This window comes from Panthera tigris, chromosome C1, assembly GCF_018350195.1.
Source record: "Panthera tigris isolate Pti1 chromosome C1, P.tigris_Pti1_mat1.1, whole genome shotgun sequence".
Lineage (NCBI taxonomy): Eukaryota > Metazoa > Chordata > Mammalia > Carnivora > Felidae > Panthera > Panthera tigris.
The window spans coordinates 95,492,849-95,515,390 of record NC_056667.1 but is presented as its reverse complement, the minus strand read 5'-3'; the positions used below and the strand labels follow the sequence as shown (position 1 = coordinate 95,515,390).

General features: G+C 38.1%; 1 protein-coding gene across 2 annotated transcripts in view; it reads left to right on the top strand.

Moving 5' to 3' along the window:
* The window catches only part of LOC102963062 (monocarboxylate transporter 1-like), a 29,531-nt gene extending 8,850 nt beyond the window's left edge, over positions 1–20,681 (top strand). The window contains exons 2-6 of one of the 2 annotated variants that reach the window (XR_006221817.1): positions 11,081–11,341; positions 12,384–12,527; positions 15,411–16,277; positions 19,054–19,416; positions 20,086–20,681. Coding sequence is in view for 1 of the 2 variants with exons in the window: in XM_042998213.1 (XP_042854147.1) it covers positions 11,125–11,341; positions 12,384–12,527; positions 15,411–16,277; positions 19,054–19,259 (1,434 nt within the window). In the remaining variant the exon portion in view is untranslated. Of the gene's footprint in view, positions 1–11,080; positions 11,342–12,383; positions 12,528–15,410; positions 16,278–19,053 lie in introns of both variants that reach the window. The other variant, XM_042998213.1, reaches the window with a different exon arrangement.
* Positions 20,682–22,542: the final 1,861 nt, after the last annotated feature.

Below are 22,542 nucleotides of genomic sequence, written 5' to 3'. Positions count from 1 at the left end.
TCTGACCTTGGCCTCAGCAACTTCTTTCTCAACACGTCTCCAGAGGCAAGGGAAACAAAAGCAAAAATGAACTATTGGGACCTCATCAAAACAAAAAGCTTCTGCACAGTGAAGGAAACAATCAGCAAAACTAAAAGGCAACCGACAGAATGGGAGAAGATATTTGCAAATGTCATATCAGATGAAGGGTTAGTATCCAAAATCTATAAAGAACTTATCAAACTCAACACCCAAAAAACAAATAATCCAGTGAAGAAATGAGCAAAAGACATGAATACACACTTCTCCAAAGAAGACATCCAGATGGCCAACCCAACACATACAAAAAATACTCAACATTACTTATCATCAGGGAGATACAAATCAAAACCACAATGTGATACCACCTTACACCTGTCAGAATGGCTACCATTAACAACTCAGGCAACAACCGATGTTGGCAAGGATGTGGAGAAAGAGGATCTCTTTTGCACTGCTGGTAGGAATGCAAACTGGTGCAGCCACTCTGGAAAACAGTATGGAGGTTCCTCAAAAAACTAAAAATAGAACTACCCTATGACCCAGCAATTGTACTACTAGGCATTTATCCAAGGGATGCAGGTCTGCTGTTTGAAAGGGACACAAACACCCCCCATGTTGATAGCAGCACTATCAACAAGAGCCAAAGTGTGGAAATAGCCCAAATGTCCATCGATGGATGAATGAATAAAGAAGATGTGGTGTATATATATATATACAATGGAGTATTAATTGGCAATCAAAAAGAATGAAATCTTGCCATTTGCAACTATGTGGATGGAACTAGAGGGTATTACACTACGCAAAATTAGAGAAAGACAAATATCATTAAGACTTCACTTATATGAGGAATTTAAGATACTAAACAGATGAACATAAGGGAAGGGAAGCAAAAATAATATAAAAACGGGGGGAGGGGACAAAACATAAAAGACTCTTAAATGTAGAGAACAAAGAGAGGGTTGCTAGAGGGGTTGTGGGAGGGGGGATGGTCTAAACAGGGAAGAGGCATTAAGGAATCTACTCCTGAAATCATTGTTGCACCATATGCTAACTAACTTGGATGTAAATTAAACAATAAATAAATTTACAAAAGAAAAGGCAATATACATGTTTGTAACATTTTTCTTTTACCTGATTTGAAAGACAGCTATATAAAGCAATGATCATAAAACTGTTTATGGGCTTATGATGTATAAAGATGTAATTTGTATGGCAATAATACTATAAAAATGGGGGGGGGGGGTATACAGGAGAATAGTTTTTGTACACTATTGCAATTAAGTTGGTAGTAATCCATACAAGATTGTTTTAAATTAAGATACTAATTGCAATCCATACAACCACTAAGAGAATAGCATGAAATAAACAAGGTAATTAAAGGGGCACACTTAGGGCGCCTGGGTGGCTCAGTTGGTTAAGTGTCAGACTTTGGCTCAGGTCATGATCTTGCAGTCTGTGAGTTTGAGCCCTGCGTCGGGCTCTGTGCTGACAGCTCAGAGCCTGGAGCCTGCTTTGGGTTCTGTGTGTGTGTGTGTCTCTCTCTCTGCCCCTCCCCTGCTTGCTCTCTCTCACAAATAAATAAACACTTTTTTTTTAATAAAAAAATAAATAAATAAAGGGGCACACTTAAAATATCTATTTAACACAAAAGAAAGCAGTGATGGAAAAATAGAGGAACAAAATCGACGTGAGACATAGAGAAAACAGGGAAATGGAAAACAAATCCTTGCTTATCAGTAATTACATTAAATATGAATAAATAAAAAAACTCCAATCAAAAAGCAGTGATTGGAAGAATTTATTTTGCCCCCAAAGTGAAGAAAACCAACATCGTATTTTTATTAACTAACTGAATAGCAAATTTATAACACATTTTTTCCTATATGTTTTGACTGTGTACCCCATTTTTTAAAAATATTCAGTATGTTCGGGGTGACTGGGTGACTCAGTCGGTTAAGTGTCCAACATGGTTTTGACCCAGGTAATGATCTTGCAGCTTGTGGGTTCAACCCCTGCATTGGGCTCTGTGCTGACAGCTCAGGGCCTGGAGCCTACTTTGGATTCTGTGTCTCCCTCTCTCTGTGCCCCACCCCCTTCTCAAAAATAAATAAACATTTAAAAATTTTTCAGTATGATATAGTGTTTTATTATTTCAGGTGTACAATATGGTGATTCAGTAATTCTATACATTACTCAGTGCTCATCACAATAAGTGTATTCTTAATCTCCTGTATCACCCATCCCTTCACCACCTTCCTTTTGTAACCACCAGTTTGTTCTCTATATTTAAGAGTCTTTTTGTTTGTCCCTTTTTTGTTTGTTCATTTGTTTTGTTAACTTCCACATATGGGTGAGATCATATGATATTTGCCTTTCTCTGACTGACTTATTTCACTTAGCATCATACCCTATAGATGTATCCATATTGTTGCAAATGGCAGGATTTCATCCTTTTTTTTTTTTAATGTTTATTTATTTTTGAGAGAGAGCATGTGCACATGTGTGCATGACTGGGGAAGGGGTGAGGGGCAGAGAAAGAGGGAGAAAGAGGATCCAAAGTGGGCTCTGCACTGACAGCACAGAGCCCGATGCGGGGCTCGAACACAAACTGAGATCATGACCTGAGCCAAAGTTGGACACTTAACTGACTCAGCCACCCAGGTGCCCCTTATTTGAATTAGCATTATGCCCTGTAGATCCATTCATATTGTTGTAAATGGCAGGATTTCATTTTTTTATGGCTAATAGTCCATAGTCCATATATATGTATGTATACACACACACACACACACACACACACACACACACCACATCTTTAGCCATTCATCTACTGATGTACAACTGGGTTTCTTCCATAATTTTTCTATTGTAAATAATGCTGCAAAAAACATAGGGTGGGGCATATATCTTTTTAAATTAGTGTTTTCATAGTCTTTGGGTAAATACCCAATAGTGGAATTACTGGATCATATGGTGATTCTATTTTTAATTTTTTGAGGAAACCCCATACTGTTTTCCACAGTGGCAGCACCAGTTTGCATTCTGACCAACAGTGCATGAGGATTCCTTTTTATCCACATCCTCATCAACACTTGTTGTTTCTTGTGTTTTTGATTATAGACATTCTGACAGATATGAGGTGATATCTCATTGTGGTTTTGATTTGCATTTCCCTGATGATTAGTGATGTTGGTTATCTTTTCATATGTCTGTTGGCCATCTGTCTGTTTTCTGTCTGAGAAATGTTTGTTCATGTCTTCTGCCCATTTTTCAGTTGGATTATTTGTTTTTTTGATGTTGAGTTTTATAAGTTCTTTATATATTTTGGATACTAACCTTTTATCAGGTATGTCATTTGCAAATATCTTCTCCCATTCAGTAGGTTGTCTTTTTGCTTTGTTGATTATTTCTTTCACGGTGCAGAAGGTTTTTATTTTGATGTAGCCCCAATAGTTTATTTTTGTTTTTGTTTCTTTTGCCTCAAGAGACATAGCTAGAAAATTGTTGGCTGACGTCAGAGAAATTACTGCCTGTGCTGTCTTCTAGGACTTTTATGTTTTCAGGTCTCACATTTAGGTCTTTAATCCATTTTGAGTTTATGTTTGTGTATGATATAAGAAATTGGTGCAGTTTCATTCTTTTGTGGGTAGCTGTCCAGTTTTCCCAACATCATTTGTTGAAGAGACTGTCCTTTTCCCATTGCATATTCTTCCCTCCATTGTCAAAGATTAATTGACCATATAATCATGGACTTATTTCTGGGCTTTCTATTCCTTTCTATTGATCTATGCATCTATTTTTGTGCCATTACTATACTGTTTTGATTATTATAGCTTTGTAATATAACTTGAAATCTGGGATTATGATACCCCCAGTTTTGTTCTTCTTTTTCAAGATTACTTTGGCTATTTTGGAGTCTTTTGTGGTTCCATACAAATTTTAGGATTATTTGTTCTAGTTCTGTTGAAAATGCTATTGGTATTTGATGGGGATTGCATGGAATCTGTACACTGCTTTGGATAGTTTAGACATTTTAACAATATTTGTTCTCCCAATCCATGAGCATGGAATATCTTCTCATTTGTTTGTGTCATCTTTAATTTCTTTCATCAAAGTTTTATAGTTTTCAGAATGCAGGTCTTTCACCTGCATGGTTCAGTTTATTCCTAGATATTTTATTATTTTTGGTGCAATTGTAAATGGGCACAATTGATTTTTTAAATGATCCAACTATGTGCTATCTAGAAGAGACACACTTTAGATTCAAAGACACAGGCAGATTTAAAGTAAACATGAAAAAAATGACATGTCATGAAACAGTAACCAAAGGAAAACAGGAATGGCTATAAGAATATCAGGCAAAATCAGGGCACCTGGGTGACTCAGCCAGTTGAACATCTGACTCTTGATTTTGGCTCATGTCGTGATCTGACAGTTCGTGAGTTTGATCCCCATGTCAGGATCTGTGCTGACAGTGTGGAGGCTGCTTGAGATTCTCTCCCTCCCCACCCCCTCTCTCTCTCTGTCCCTCCCCCACTCACAGTTGCTCTTTCTCAAAAATAAATAAGTAAGCATTTTTAAAAATCAGGCAAAATAGACTTTAAGACAAAAATTGTTGCTACACAAAACGAAGGATATCTTATGATGATAAAAGGGTCAATCCATCAGGAAGACCTAACAATTATAAATGTATATAAACCTAACAACAGAGCCTCCAAAGTACATGATGCAAAAATTGATGGAATTAAAGGGAAAAATAAACAATTCGAGAATAATAGTTGGAGATTCAATAGAGTTTCAATAGAACAACTACCTAGAAAGTCAAGGAACATACTGAAGACTTGAGCAACACCATAAACCAAGTAAACCAAAAAACATAGAACACTTCACACAGCAACAGCTGAACATACACTCAAGTATTCATGGAACCTTTTCAAGGACAGAGCATGTATTAGGCCACAATCATGTCTCAATAAATGTAAAAGGACTCAAATGTATTCTCTGACCACAATGTAATGAAATTAGAACTCAACAATAGAAAAAAAAAATTGGGCACATGGGCAAATATGTGGAAATTCACACATTCCTAAATAACTAATGAAGAAGAAATCATAAAAGGAAATTATGGAACACATTGAGATGAATGAAAACAAAAATACAAATAAAAATACCTAAACTTCTGGAATATAGCTAAAATAGTGCTTAGAGAAAAATTTATAGCTGAATATGTCCATGTTTAAAATGAAAAAATATCTCAAACTAATAACAACCTTTTATCTTAAGAAACTTGAAAAACAAACTAAATGCAAAGCAACCAGAATAAAGGAAATAATAAAGATTAGAAAATAAATAAATGAACTAGAAATTACAGCAGGAGAAAATCAATGAAAACAAAAGATGGTTCTTTCAAAAGATCAAGAAAATTGACAAACTTTCAGCTAAACTAACCAAGAAAATAAAAGAGAAGCCTCAACCAGAAATGAAAGAGGGTACACCATGTAATAAAGAATTAACCTCACCCATAGAGAGATCTGGCCTTTGCCCTTGGCTACTGTGATATTATCTCTAGACCTCTGAAACTTCCTGCCTAATAGGAGTGTCTTTCTTTGTCTGGAACATTTGGCCATATTGTATCATTTCCAACCTTCAAAAGAAATGGAAACTAAAGATATTAGCTTACCCTATGGGAAAAGCTGGAGACTAAAGGTTATCCATGTGAGTAATATGTGATCAAGCCCAATTGAAAATTCTGGACACTAAAAATTCAGGTGAGCTTCCATGGTTGGTAATACTCTGTATTGTCACACACTGTGTCTGGGAAGACATAATGCTATCCATGACCATGGGAAGAGGATGATCAAAAACCCTGCATTTGGAGGCATCACAATCCCAGACTTTAGCCTCTACTACAAAGCTGTAATCATCAAGACAGCATGGTATTGGCACAAAAACAGACACATAGACCAATGGAATAGAATAGAAACCCCAGAACTAGACCCACAAACGTATGGCCAACTAATCTTTGACAAAGCAGGAAAGAATATCCAATGGAAAAAAGACAGTCTCTTTAACAAATGGTGCTGGGAGAACTGGACAGCAACATGCAGAAGAATGAAACTAGACCCCTTTCTCACACCATTCACAAAAATAAACTCAAAATGGATAAAGGACCCGAATGTGAGACAGGAAACCATCAAAACCCTAGAGGAGAAAGCAGGAAAAGACCTCTCTGACCTCAGCCGTAGCAATTTTTTACTTGACACATCCCCAAAAGCAAGGGAATTAAAAGCAAAAATGAACTACTGGGACCTCATGAAGATAAAAAGCTTCTGCACAGCAAGGAAACAATCAACAAAACTAAAAGGCAACCAACGGAATGGGAAAAGATATTTGCAAATGACATATCAGACAAAGGGCTAGTATCCAAAATCTATAAAGAGCTCACCAAACTCCGCACCCAAAAAAACAAATAATCCAGTGAAGAAATGGGCAGAAAACATGAATAGACACTTCTCTAAAGAAGACATCCAGATGGCCAACAGGCACATGAAAAGATGTTCAACGTCGCTCCTCATCAGGGATATACAAATCAAAACCACACTCAGATATCACCTCACGCCAGTCAGAATGGCCAAAATGAACAAATCAGGAGATTATAGATGCTGGAGAGGATGTGGAGAAACGGGAACCCTCTTTCACTGTTGGTGGGAATGCAAATTGGTGCAGCCACTCTGGAAAACAGTGTGGACGTTCCTCAAAAACTTAAAAATAGACCTACCCTATGACCCAGCAGTAGCACTGCTAGGAATTTACCCAAGGGATACAGGAGTACTGATGCATAGGGGCACTTGTACTCCAATGTTTATAGCAGCACTCTCAACAATAGCCAAATTATGGAAAGAGCCTAAATGTCTATCAACTGATGAGTGGATAAAGAAATTGTGGTTTATATACACAATGGAGTACTATGTGGCAATGAGAAAGAATGAAATATGGCCCTTTGTAGCAACGTGGTTGGCACTGGAGAGTGTTATGCTAAGTGAAATAAGCCATACAGAGAAAGACAGATACCATATGTTTTCACTCTTATGTGGATCCTGAGAAACTTAACAGAAACCCATGAGGGAGGGGAAGGAAAAAAAAAAAAAAGAGGTTAGAGTGGGAGAGAGCCAAAGCATAAGAAACTTTTAAAAACTGAGAACAAACTGAAGGTTGATGGGGGAGGAGGGGAGGGAGGGAGGAGAGGGTGGGTGATGGGTATTGAGGAGGGCACCTTTTGGGATGAGCACTGGGTGTTGTATGGAAACCAATTTGACAATAAATTTCATATATTGAAAAATAAAACAAAAAACAAAAAACAAAAAAAAACCCTGCATTTGGACTTCTCCCAGACTCTGCCCTGTGCATCTTTTCCTATGATTAATTTTATCCTGTGTCCTTTCCCTGCAAGAAATTATAAACATAATAGTTTTTAGTGAGTTCTGTGAGAGCTTCCATTAAATTACCAAACCTGAGAGAGTTTTTGGAAACACTTCACGGGTTTCCCTACCAAATTTACAATTGCTGTTAAAAGTGTGGGCAGTCTTGTGAGGACTGTTCCTCGTTGACTAAACCCTTTGTATATCATTACAGAAATAAAAAAAAGGATTGTAAAGAAATACTATAAACATGCTAAAAAAATTATAAAACCTAAATGAAATTAACAAATTTATATTTAAAAAAAAACTACCAGGGGTGCCTAGGTGGCTCAGTTGGTTGAGTGTCCGACTTCAGCTCAGGTCATGACCTCACCGTCCATGAGTTTGAGCCCTGCGTCGGGCTCTGCACTGACAGCTCAGAGCCTGGAGCCTGTTTCAGATTCTGTGTCTCCCTCTCTCTCTGACCCTCCCCCATTCATACTCTCTCTGTTTCAAAAATAAATAAACGTTAAAAAAAAAAAACTACCAAAGTGACTCAAGTAAATCTGAATAGACCTATTGTAATTAAAGAGATTGAGGTAGTCATCAAAAAATCCCACAAGGAAAACTGGAAACCCAGATGGCCTCACCAGTAAATTCTGTGAAACATTTAAAGAAGAACTAACACCAATCCTTTACAAGCTCTTCCAGAAAATAGTAAGGAAGGGAACATTTCCCAGCTTGTTCTTTGAAGCCAGAATTACCCTGATACCAAAACTGAAGATACCACAAGGAAAGAAAACTACAAACCACTATCCTTTACTAATATAGTAAAAATTCTCAACCAAATAGGATTAAACTGAATTCAACAGCATATAAAATGGGTTATATATCATGACAAACAGAATTTATCTCATGAACATGGGAATTCATATGCGGATCAACATAAAAATCAGTCAGTATGCCAAACCATATTAATGAAATGAAGACCAAAACCACATGATCCTCTTAATAGACTTAAACAATGCATTTGACATAATCCAATGCACTTTCATGATAAAAACACTCAACGATTAGAAATAGAATGAAACTCCCAAGCTTAATAAAGATAATCTACAAAAAAACCAAAAACATAAGTAACATCATACTTCATGGTGAGCTAATAAAATCTTTTCCTCTAAGGTCAAAAATAAGACAAGGATGTCCACTCGCATGACTTCTATTTCACATTGTACTGGAGATTTTATCCAGGCTAATGATGCAATGAAAAAAACAAAGCATTCACATTGTAAAGGAAGATGTAAAATTATCAGAGATGGCATGATCTTATATACAGAAAATCTTAAAGAATCCATGCACATCGACACATAAATCTATTAAAAGTAATGAATGAGTTAAGTTTGTAAGATGCAAGATTCATATTCAAAAACTAATTATATGACAATACACCACCAATGAAAAATCCAAAAGCAAAAGTAAGAAAACAATCAACAATCAATTTACAATACCATCAAAAATAGTAAAATATTCAGGAAAAAATTTAAACAAGGAGGTTCAAGACATGTACACTGAAATCTTCAAAACATTGCTGAAAGAAGTCTTAAATAAATGGGAAAACTTCCTGTGTTCTAGATCAGAAGACCAGAAGGCTTAATATTATTAAGATGGCATTACTCCCCAAATCTACATTCAACATTGTCCTTCTCAACATCTCAGCCTTTCCCCCCACCCCCTTTGGCAGAAATTGACAACTGATCCTAAAATTTATATAAAAATGCAAGAACTCAGAGTCATCAAAACTACCTTGGAACAGAACAAAAGTGGAGGACTTATGCTTCTTCATTTTAAAACTTAGTGAGGCACCTGGGTGGCTCAGTCAGTTGAGCGTCTGACTCTTGATTTCAACTCAAGTCAGGATCTCAGATTTCTTGGGATCAAGCCCCACATCTGGCTCTGCACTGACAGCCCAGAAACTGCTTGGGATTATTTCTCTCTCTCTCTCTCTCTCTGCCCTACCCCCTCAAAGTAAATAAATAAACTTTAAAAAAATAAAATTAAAATAAATAAAACTTAGTGTAAAGCTACAGTAATCAGGGGGCACCTGAGTGGCTCAGTTGGTTAAGCGTCCAACTTCGGCTAAGATCATGATCTTAGTCAAAGAATTTGAATAGACATTTCTCCAAAGAAGACACTTCTCCAAAGACATATATCCAAAGAAGTTATACAGATGTCCAATAAGCACACGAAAGGTGCTCACCATCAGTAGTTACTAGAGAAATGAAAATCAAAATAATGATGAGTTACCACTTCACACACATTAGGATAGTTAGAAATCATAGACATAAACAATGTTAGTGATGATGTAGAAAAATTGGAACTTTCATACATTGCTGGTGGAATTGTAAAATGGTGCAGCCATTTTGCAAAAAAAAAAAAAGTTTGGCAGTTTCTCAAAATGTTAAACAGAATTACCATATGACCTAGCATTTTTACTAAGTAAAAGTGAATTGAAAGAATTGAAAACCTGTCCACACAAAAGACTGTGCACAAAATTTCATAGCAGCATTATTCATAATAGCACCAAAGTGGAAAGAACTTTTTAAAGAATTGCTGTATGTCTGGGGTGCCTGGGAGGCTCAGTCAGTTGAGTGGCCGACTCTCAGTTTTGGTTTAGGTCATGATCCCAGGTTTGTGGGATCGAGCCCCACAACAAGCTCCACACTGAGAGTGAATCCTGCTTCAGATTCTCTCTCTCCCTCTCTTTTTCCCCCTCTGCCCCTCTCACCTGCTTGCATGTTGCATAATCTAAGAAGAAAGAAAGAAAGAAAGAAAGAAAGAAAGAAAGAAAGAAAGAAAGAAAGAAAGAAAGAAAGAAAGAGAAAAGAAAGAAAGAGAGGGAGAGGAAAGAAGGAAGGAAGGAAGTTGCCATATATCTAGTGAGTTTTATGGGATACTAGTATGTCCTTCCTGAAATTTTTTTAAATATTTATTTATTTTGGGGACAGCACAAGTGGGGGAAGGGCAGAGAGAGGGGGACAGAGGATCTGAAGTGGGCTCTGTGCTGACAGGCTAACAGCAGTGAATCCGATGTGGAGCTCGAACTCACAAACTTCGAGATCATGACCTGACCCAAAGCCGGATGCTCAACTGACTGAGCCACCCAGGTGCCCCCTTCCTGACACTTCTAAGTTAGCCTATAAATTCTAGGAACATAAAAACCAGGTGAGTATTGGAGAATATATTTTGAGAAATGAGAGAAATTATAAAGGAAATACTACATTGTGAAACTTTTATAGTGTGTGTATTTGTGAGATTTGCATGCAGATAAGTCAGATGAGTTATTTAGTTATCTCTGGTAATGTGGAAAGTTACTAATCTATTATTAAAACAGGTATGTTTATAAATTTGAAAAAGCAAAACATTTATTGAAAAGGATTGAAAGGGCTTGGGCATACAGTTCAAGTGGTGATGAGTTTTTAACCTCAAGCCTATAAAAATTGGGGGCAATACTCTAACTCTTGGACTTTTTCTACTGTGTTCACAGAGTACAAGTACTATTGAAAAGCTTTTCACTTATTTTATAACATAAGTTTAAGGGGTTTTATGGAAGTGCTTTTTATTGACCTACTTGTTATGTACTATTTTAATTTCATATCCTTTAGATATTTGGATTTGCACTGCATTTTGGAATTCATCTTCACTTACAATGTCACCATCGAATGAAGGTCCAGTTCGACCCAGCCCCCCAGATGGAGGCTGGGGTTGGGCAGTGGTTACTGGAGCTTTTATTTCCATTGGCTTCTCTTGTGCATTTGGCAAATCTATTTCTGTATTTTACAAAGAAATTGAAGAAATATTTAATGCCAGCACCAGCGAGGTGTCATGGATCTCTTCTATTATGTTCGCTGTCATGTATGCTGGAGGTAAGTACCCAGAAGGTCTGTTCTTTTAGCTTTCAAAAGGCGGACAAAAACCCCATATTGAATACTTTTTGTTCTTGATGCCTTTCTGTGTAAGATACTTGAAATGTTAGTTTTTGAGGCTATGCGATTTGAGGCATATTTTTCATTCCCTTTAACAATAAAGGCTACATACAACTGTGAGCTGTTAGCTCAGTTATATTGCAAAGCAGATATCATTATGAAGGATAACTTTCACTAAAAATGTTTATGTGTGGTTGCTGGTATATGGAATGTCAACTGATGTTTTATGTTTTAATCATATATCCTTGCTAAACTCTTAATACTTCCAATAGTTTATTGGTAGGTGTTTTGTTTTTTTTTTCAAAATTTTAAGATAGACTAACATATCTTTTGCAAATACTGATAGTTTGGTTTCTTCCTTTCCTTACACCTTTTTCCCCCCTCTCTTACTGCGCTGGCTCGGACCTCCAGTATAATGTTGAAGAAAAGTGATGGTAGGCATTCTTGTTTTGTAGTTCTGTTTTGGTTTTGTTGTTTTCTCTGAGAAACAAAGTACCTTTTAGCTAACTTGAAAATATGCTCTAAAGTCAGAAGTTTGATCAGGCTCATACATCTCATCATGTTCATGTGCATTTGCATCAGATGATCATCTAAAAAATTAAAAACAGAGCAAACTTGCTACATATATATATGTCAGTAATATCCTAGATACATGAAGAATCCTATAAATACTTATTTGCAGCCTATTTTGCCTTAAAGGAGATAGGTTAGGTCTTCCATACTTCAGTTAAAATCCATCCAATATGTTGTAAGTGTATAGATATACAATCAATGCTAGATTTTTCCCATTACACAAAACTGTAACTCTGATATAAAATAGAAAGCACTATTTCTTACCAGTGTCTTCTGTTTTATCTGTTTATTTTGTGGGGTGGGGTACTTATGTCTTGGCATCCTTTTGTGTCAGTAATGCCTTGCGCAGGTGTGGATGGGAGTGGGGGGGCTTCTCCTCTATGTTACTGAGTTACTCGCTCTCTCCCAGGTCCTATCAGCAGTATCCTGGTGAATAAATATGGCAGTCGTCCAACCATGATTGTTGGTGGCTGCTTGTCAGGCTGTGGCTTGATTGCAGCTTCTTTCTCCAACACTGTACAGGAACTTTACTTGTACGTTGGATTCATTGGAGGTGAGTTGCTACTGATGTATTTTGAAGCATTAATTTTTATGCAGATTATTTGTAGCATTCATCTGCCAATTCTTTTGAGAAATGAAAGTTCTTAGAAAAATGATTGGGTTACCATTTTTAAGAGCTATAGATATGTTAATTTCATAGTACCAGAAAAACATGTCTTTAAAGAAAGTTCTGGGGGCGCCTGGGTGGCTCAGTTGGTTGGATGTCCGACTTCGGCTCAGATCATGATCTCGCGGTCCGTGGGTTCGAGCCCCACATCGGGCTCTGTGCTGACAGCTCAGAGCCTGAAGCCTGTTTGGGATTCTGTGTCTCCCTCTCTCTGACCCTCCCCCGTTCATGCTCTGTCTCTCTCTGTCTCAAAAATAAATAAACGTTAAAAAAAAAAATTAAAAAAAAAAAAGAAAGTTCTGGCACTTTGGGTGGTTATTTTAAGTTGATTTATTTATTTTATTTATTATTTATTTTATCTCTGCTAAAACAGAGAGAGTATAAGCAGAGTGTGGCAGAGACAGAGAGAGAGAGAAAGAGAATCCCAAGCGGGCTCTTCTCTATCAGCTATCTGCTATCAGTGCAGAGCCCATTGTGGGGCTCAAACTCACAACTGTGAGATCATGACCTAAGCCTATATCAAGAGTCAAACGATTAACTGACTGAGCCATTGGGTGGTTGTATTTTACTGAAAGTTTTTCTTTCTTCCTTTTTTTTTCAAGCTTAAGAAACAGTGGTGATAGGGTGTGACAAGTTGCTGAAATGGGGGTTATCGTCTATTCCCACTCATTATCCTTCCACCCAAGAAGAAGTTGGCTCAATTTGGAGTAAGAGAAAATGTCAGATACAAAGCAAGAATTTTCTGGTTGAGAATTCATATACATTTTCAAGGGCTTAAGGACACACATGAGGAAACCTCCCTTCCCCCTTTCTTAATAGATACATTTGGAAAATGAAACTACTAAGGATAAAGAATATAGATCACCCATTACTCTACAATTCAGAGAAAACCATTAATATTTTGATGCTCGTATTTTTTATGCATACACATGTACTTTTCTTAGAAAATAAAGGGGATAAAATTATGTATAATGTTTGTAACCGGGTTGTTTTACATAATAGTGCATTATGTATATAGTCCCCCATTTCACTAAATATACTGTAGCAGCTACTATTTTCCATTGGATGGATATACCATAGTTTATTTCACCATTCTGGAATAGAAAGACCTTTAAATTGTTTATATTTTTCACTATTAATAAACCATATTTATATGATAGTACTTCTCTATACATCTTTGTGAACATGATAATTTCCATAGGACAAATTTTAGAAGTAGAATTACTCAGGGAAAAGGTTTTTGATGTGGTTTTTGATATTGTTTTAGAAAGGTTATAATAATGTACAGTCCCACCTGCAGGATGTGAGATAATGCCAATAACAGGTATCATCTTTTTGGATCTGTACTTTGACTACATTCATGAACATTTTAAACATTTAAATATTTTAATCCATCTAGAGCATGTGAAGAACATAAGGAACGAACAGAACTTAATTGTTCTCACTTGGCTATTCAGCCTGTTCATTACTTCATTTATTAATTCATTCAATAAATATTTATTGAGTCCCTATTGATATGTCAGGGACTGTTTCCAAGCTCTGTGGGGATAGAGTCAACATGACAGACAAGGTTCTTCCTTTGTAGTGGAGGGAAGCAGACAATAAACAGACCAACAAATAAATGAATAGATAAATACATATTAGCTAGTGAGAAGTGCTTTGCAAAAACTTAAAACAGAGAATTTTGGTGAAGGATTGAATGACCCCTAAAGGGAAGGCCTCTCAATGGGTTACCTTGGGTTGAGATGTGAACGATAAGTAGGAGTTCTTCCTCTAGATTTTGTGAAAATCTAGAGGAACAGATGCCCTCAGAATGTCTGAGAATATACTGAGATGTGGGTAGGGAGGTAGGTAAGGGCCAAATCATGGTGCTTCCTAATCCAGGGTGAAGAGCTGTGGATGGCAGTCAGTGGAGAGACTGAATGGGTGGCATTCTAGTCTGGTTTCCCTGGGAAGGGAACAAGAATGGGAGAACACTTAGTAGGTTATTGGGATACTTGTCTCAGCTCCATTGGTTGAAAAATCTACTCTTCCCTATTTATTTAAATGTATCTTTTGTTTCTGTTTCTGGACTTTTTGCCCAATTTCATTGATCAGTTTTTCCTTTTGACTAAGTGCACACTGTTCTAATTACTGTAGCTGTAACTGTAGCAAATATTTATACATCTGTTAGTGTTGGTCCCACCAATTATTTACCCTTTTTGAATACTTCTAATGCATTTGTTCTCCGGGTATATTTTAGAGTCATTCTACCTCATCTGAAAAATTGAATACGTTAGCATTCTCATAGAAATTACATTACATTAATGGATCTACTAACGTGTATTAGCATCTTCACAGTGTTGTGTTTTACTGTCCCAAAATGTTTTCTCTCTCTTTCCATCCCTCCCTCTTTCTTCTTTTTCTGACCTCAGCCCCACCATTTATGTCTTACTTCCTGAATTTATGAGATTTATCCTCTCTCCTTTTTGTTTTCAATTACCTAAATTATGAAATTAAACTAAGGAGTCTACATATATTATTCTTATTGTTGCTAACATCAAAGAATTATTTTAATGTTATATTATAAATCTAGTATTTGCTGCATAAAGAGACTTTATGTCTGTATTTATTCGATAGCAGCCCACTTAATCATCTACTTACTAGTTATAATCACCTCTCTTACAATGATGATTTTGACCTCCTGCCATTCATTTTGTCTAGTTGATCAATAACAAATATGTTTCTGACATTTATTCTGGTATGTAATTCTTTTCCTCCCCTCCACAGGTCTTGGGCTTGCCTTCAACTTGAATCCGGCTCTGACGATGATTGGCAAGTATTTCTACAAGAGGCGACCATTGGCAAATGGACTGGCCATGGCAGGCAGCCCTGTGTTCCTCTCTACCCTGGCCCCCCTCAATCAGGCTTTCTTCGGTATCTTTGGCTGGAGAGGAAGTTTCCTAATTCTTGGGGGCCTCCTACTAAACTGCTGTGTAGCTGGTGCCCTGATGCGACCAATAGGGCCCCCGCCAACGAATGCAGGGAAAGACGGGTCTAAAGAATCCCTTCAGGATGCTGGAAGATCTGATGTAGAAAAGGGGACAAATAATGCAAGTACAGATTTTAATGGCAGAAACCCCAAAGACGAGAAACAATCAGTTTTTCAAAGAGTTAACAAAGTTATAGACTTATCCCTGTTTACCCACAGAGGCTTTCTACTATACCTCTCTGGGAACGTGGTGATGGCTTTTGGGCTGGCTACTCCTTTAGTCTTTCTTAGTAATTATGGCAAGAGTAAACATTACTCTAGTGAGAAGGCTGCCTTCCTTCTTTCCATTCTGTCTTTTGTCGATATTGTAGCCAGACCTTCTATGGGACTTGTAGCCAACACGAAGTGGATAAGACCTCGAGTTCAGTACTTTTTTGCTGCTTCTATTATTGCAAATGGAGTGTGTCATCTGCTAGCACCTTTATCCTCCAGCTACATTGGGTTCTGTGTCTATGCGGGATTCCTTGGATTTGCATTTGGGTGGTTTAGCTCAGTATTATTCGAAACACTGATGGACCTTGTTGGACCCCAGAGGTTCTCCAGCGCTGTGGGATTGGTGACCATTGTGGAATGCTGTCCTGTCCTCCTGGGGCCGCCACTTTTAGGTATAGTATGCCTTACTACCTCTTTGGTCCTCTTAACATAAAACAGGCATCGAAAATTGGGAAGGTGATAAAAAGCAGAGATTAGTGAGCCTCTGGGCGGCAGAGAGCAAGCATGTCTCTTTTTTTTTCCTTTTTCTTTTTTTATCAGTAGGCTCCATGCCCAGTGTGCAGCCCAAGGAAGGTTTTGAACTCACGACCCTGAGAACAAGACCTGAGCTGAGATCAAGAGTCAGACACTTAACCAACTGAGCCACCCAGGCGCCCCAATATTTCTCATCTCTGTGGCCTCAGTGTTGGCACAATGCTTGGAACAGCATAATTCCTCAGATACTTACAGAATCAAATTACATTGAACCATCAAGCTGAAAGGAGAGTGAAAACAATTACAAACTTAAACATTCATTAAGATAAACTTTTCTGATTATAAAACTAATGTGTATTATAGAAAAACATATAATATACACTCTACCTTTAAAATACTTCGGTAATTTCATTTTAATTGTGGAATTTATCATAGTAGTAATATTTAAGATAATAATAAGAGTTACCAGGCGAGGGCTCACAGTGTACCAGGGACTGTCTAGATAATTTCATATACCCTGTCATAACTCACAAGTCTATAAGGTAAGACTGTTAATGTCCCCTCTTTATCAACGAAGAAACAGAGGCTTTTAAAAGTGAAATAACTTGCCCAAGTTCACACAACAAGTAAGTGACCATAAAACTTGATGGATTATTCTTTGAGAGTACCAAATTGTTTACAATTTAAAATAATTTTTTTAACGTTTATTCATTTTTGAGAGAGAGCGAGAGAGCGCACGTGCCAGCACGTGAGTGGGGGGAGATGTGGGGGTGGGCCAGGGGACACAGAATCCGAAGCAGGCTCCAGGCTCTGAGCTGTCAACACAGAGTCCAACATGAGGCTCAAACCCACAAATTGCGAGATCATGACCTGAGCCGAAGTTGGATGCTTAACCAACTGAGCCACCCAGGCGCCCCTAAAATTACTATTAATGTAAAATGCAGTAGTAATTGGGACTTCCTCTGAATATGACTCATGCTTTTTAGATTATGCATTATAAGTAAGGAAGGATTCATAAAAGAAAATCCACTACTGATTTTTCTAGACTCCCAGTCCTCATTCCTCCCTATATCCAATGAGAGTCCAAGTCCTATAAATTTCTAAATCTGTAAGCTCCTAAATCTCTCTCTAGTTGGCCCACTTTTTCTGTCACAACACCACCCCATCCACAGTTCCTGTCCCCTATCTGGGTTGCTCCAGCAGCCTCCAGACTGGTCTACCCATATCCACTCTAGCCAGCCTACAATCTGTTTTCTACTCTGCAGGCAAATACAAACTCAATGTTCCAGCTGATGAGATCTTTCCAGTTGCTTCCCATTGTTCTTGGGGTGGAGAGCAAATTCCCTTGTGGCCTACAAGGCGCCCCCCAGCCTGGCTTCCAATCTCTCCAGCCTCATTTCCTGTCACTCACCTTTTGTTCTCTCTGCTCCAACAGCCCCGCCCTTCCTCCTTCCCCTCTCACACCCCAGCTTCCTACCACCTGCCTTTGCACTTGCTGTGCTCTGGCCTCATCCTTCTCCCATCCCCTCCTCCTAGATGGGTCCCATCCTCCTCTAGGTCCCTGCTTCATTTACACTGTAAGAGAAGCTTTCCTGACCCTGCTTGCTGCTCCCAACCCCCTATTTTCTGCTTTCAAACACTCCTTGTCACGGCTTGTATAATTATTTGATTAACATTTCTCTTCTCCACTGAACTGTGGATGTTCTCTCCTCTGCTCTCCCTTATCCTCAGGGCCAGCAGCCCAGTGCCAAGTGTATGTGTCAGCCCAATAAATATTGCTGAATGAACAATGTCCTGAATTAGAAAAGCATATGGAATCATATTTGAATTGGTTGTATTAAGTCTTCTTGGGTGTTTATTCCTTAATTAACCAATTGGGTGAGATGCTAATAAATTTTACTATAACAAGGATTTCATGGCCAAAAAATTTTTGGAAACCCCAAGTTTGATAGATTACCAGAGGACCTTGCAAAGCCTATTTAATATGCACATGGTGAATCTTTACCAGAAAAGAATATGTTATGCCATTCCCTAAGTTTGACTTTGGGAACACTCAGGAGGTTACAGGTGCAGCTTCAGTGTCAGACTTCCTGGATTAAAAGCCATGTTATTTCACTTATGAGCTCTGTGACCTTGGGCGAGTTACTTAAGGTCTCTGTACTTCAGTTTGTACATCATACAGCGGGAATGATGACAGAATCTGCCTGTTATGAGGATTAAGCACTTCGAATGGTGGAAAGGTGTTGCTGTTAATTGTATAGCACAGGCCAAGTGTTCACAGGGACCGCTCTTTGGGAAATGCTGATGTCAGCGAAAGAGCATTGGCCAGGAGACTGCAGTTAGCTCTGTGGCCTGGGGCAAGACTCCTAAACCTCTCTTGAGCAACAAATTTTTCCACTGTGAATCCAGAGAATTGATTCCAGATGATCTGTAGGTCTTTCCTGGCTCAAATTTGGAAAGATTTCATTATTTTCAAGTTGCTAAAAATAACAAAATATGCAAGGCCATCTAAAACCCAAGTATGACATCATAAAAGATGAGATAATTTTTAGCAGTTCTTTTTTTAGACTAATTTGTCATTTATGGGCTCTTTGAGGATTGGTTGACATCTTTCTGAGTAGATCCTTCAGCTTCATTTGGGAAAGGTATACTTGTTCACTTTTGCCCACATAACTGTGTTTTGGATATCTTCAGGTCGTCTGAATGACATCTATGGAGACTACAAATACACATACTGGGCGTGTGGTGTGATCCTAATTATCGCAGGCATCTATCTCTTCATTGGCATGGGCATCAATTATCGGCTTGTGGCGAAAGAACAGAAAGCAGAGAAGCAGCAGAAAAAGGAAGGTAAAGAGAAGCCAAAAGAAGTTATTAAAGCAGCAGACTCTAGAGGATAGAGAGGCACATGAGGCCCCAAAGAGGAGAAACATCCAGTCTGAACCATGGATAACCAGAGAAGCTTTGGACTAAAAACATCTGAAAAATTCTACTGAATCTTGTTCTATTGGCACTGCTCACCACAGCCAGTGGACATTTGTGTGGAAGTCATACCAGGTACCCACTGATGGAATTTTTGTTTCATTCCCTCACAGCAGTCATAATGTATATGTCACATCCTTTGGGGCCAGGGGATTTACAAAAGATAACAGATGAAAATGCTTTTATTTGAAGTCATCTTTGTTAAGATATACTTTACATACAATAATTAATCTCTTTTATAAGACTCAAGTTTAATGAATTTTGACAAGGCATCTATATAAATAACTACCACCCCAATATAGAACATTTCAGACAGCCAAAGTAATTCCCTCTTGCCCCTCTGCAGTCCATTCTTTCCCTTCCCTACATCCCCTGGCAACCACTGGTCTTATTTCTGTCCCCTATAGTTTTGCCTTTTCCAGAAGGTAGTAAATGAAATCACATAGTATGTAGCTAGCATAATAAGAAATATATATTTCATCTTTGTCCCTAGTTTCTGGTACAGAGCTCCTAAAACCCTTGGATTTCTGGGTGATGAGTGTTTTCTGCATTCTAGTTAGATAACTGGTGTCTAGAACCCCCTAGATAGCTTCAAGATAGGGACTGGTCTCCAAAAAGACCAAGGCTTTGATCAGAGGGTTGGGACTTTCAGCCCCTCTCCCACGAGCTCTGGGGAAAGGGGAGGGGCTGGAAGTTAAGTTCAATTACTAACAGCCAGTGATTTAATCAACCATGCCTACACAGTGAAACCTCCATAAAAACTCCTAAACTGCAAGGCTTAGAGAGCTCCCTGGTTGGTGAATACATTGACGGGCTGGTGTTCGGAGGGTAGGATGCTCGGACAAGACACGGAAGCTCCACGCCACGCCTCCCCACCATACCTCATCCATTGCGTCCTATGCATCTCTTTCATTTGGCTGTTCCTGAGTCGTCTCCTTTAGAATATATCAATAAACGTAAGCAAAGTGTTTCCCTGAGTTCTGTGATCCATGCTAGCAAATTGCCAAACCTGAGAAAAGAGTTGTGGGAACTCCCAACTTACAGCAAGTGGGTCAGAGGTACAGGTAAACAACCTGGGACTTGTGGCTGGAATCTGAAATAAGGACAGCCTTGTGGGACTGAGCCTTTAAACCTGTGGAATTGGACACTAACTCTAGGTACTTAGTGTCAGCATTGAATCGAACTGTAGGACCTAGGTTAGTCTGGAGAGTTGTTGGAAAAATGGTCATTGTGGAAAAAATTGAATGTCAGAAGTGTTGTAACAGAGTAACCTTCTATGTCTGGCTTCTTTACCTAACATAACGTTTTATGACTCATCCATTTCATTGCATTTATACATAGTTTGCTGCTTTTTATTGCTGAGTAACATTTCTTGGTGTGAATGTACCATAATTTGGATATCTGTTCACCAGTTGATGGACTTCAGTTTTTTCCACTTTTTGGCTATTATAACTAAAGTTTCTATAAGCATTCACACAGAGGTCTGTGTAGACATATGCTTTCATTTCTCTTGAGAAAATGCCCAGCATTGGGGTTGCTGGGTCACGTAGCAAGTTCATGTTTAACTTTTAAGAAACTCAAACTATTGTTGAATTGGCCAAACCATTTTGTAATCCAACTAGCAAAGTATGAGAGATCTAGTTATTCTGCATCCTTGTCAGCACCTGGCATTGTCAGGCTTTTTGCTTTTAATTTCTCCTACAACTGATGATATTGACCATATTTTCTTCTTTTTTTAAAAAATATTTTTAGTGTTTATTTATTTTTGAGAGAGAGACAGAGCACGAGCAGGGGAGGGGCAGAAAGAAAGGAGACACAGAATCTGAAGCAGGCTGCAGGCTCCAAGCCATCAGCACAGAGCCTGACGTGGGGCTCAAACCCACGAACCATGAGATCATGACCTGAGCCGAAGCCAGACACTTAACTAACTGAACCATCCAGGCACCCCATTATTGACCATATATTCATGTGCTCGGTCATCTGTATATTTTTAGCAAAGCCTTGTTTTTTAATCCTGACATTTAACAGAGTCTTAAGGCACTTATTTAAGTGCCTTACTTGTTATGATGTGCACTGGGTGTTATATGTCAATGATGAATCACTAAATTCTACTCCTGAAACTAATATTACACTACATGTTAACTAACTAGAATTTAAGTAAAAAATTGAAACGTCAAAAAAAATTTAGTGCCTTGAATTTTTGTCTTTCAAACTCTTCAGAAAACTTTTCCTGACACATCTGACAGTGAAATGAGCACTATATTTGAAAATCCTTAAATGTGTGGTAATGTATTTAAATAGATGGTTATGAAGTCTAATAGGATGGAAAGATCCTTATGTTCTAAGCATGATACAATGTTAAATGTAAAAAGCACAACACAAACTGGTTAGATCAGTATATATAATGTACTTTTACAGGAAAGAGGGGGAAAGGAATACACACAAAATTCCAACCACACTTGTATTAGGATGGTGACTTTTCCTATATTCATTTTCCTTAATGTGAATGTGATAGTTACCCTTTCACTAATAACAGGAATTTTCTATGAAAATAAATCTAATGATTACTATAAGATATTGATTGGTTGGTTGATTAATTGATTGATTGCTTTTTGCTTCCTTAAGGGTTGGATTCTGGCAAAAGGGAGGTAAATGTGACATTGAACTTAAAAACACAAAACACAAATAGCCTCAAGTCATGAGGCTATTTTGCTGGTACAGGACAGAAGCTATGGCATGTAGAGAGTCCACAGTCTGTCAGCCACCAGTGCCTTCCTGGAGATAGTGCTCTTTGGGACAGTATTCCTGTAGTTTCCCTTCTGATCATCATTCATCTTCAAGTGAATGTTCATCTCAGGAAGCCTGAGCAATCAGCACTTAACATGTCACAGGGTTACAGTTGTTCTAGAACATCATTTTACTGAGATCAGCATCAGAAAAAACACAGTGTTACAAAAAGGGTAATAATGGTCAAAGGAGGAAGTTGACCATCGACCTTTACATACATTCATTTAACAGATATTATTTACACTTACCCTGGGCTGGTTCTAAGCACTGTTGTAAGCATTGAAGATTCTTTAGGGAGTAAAGCATAACTCTCTTTCACAGTTCTTCCTTTCTAGTAGGGGAGACAGACAGTGAAAAGTTAAGTCATAAGGAAAACAGCAGTTTAAAGAATAGAACAACTGATATAAGATCAGC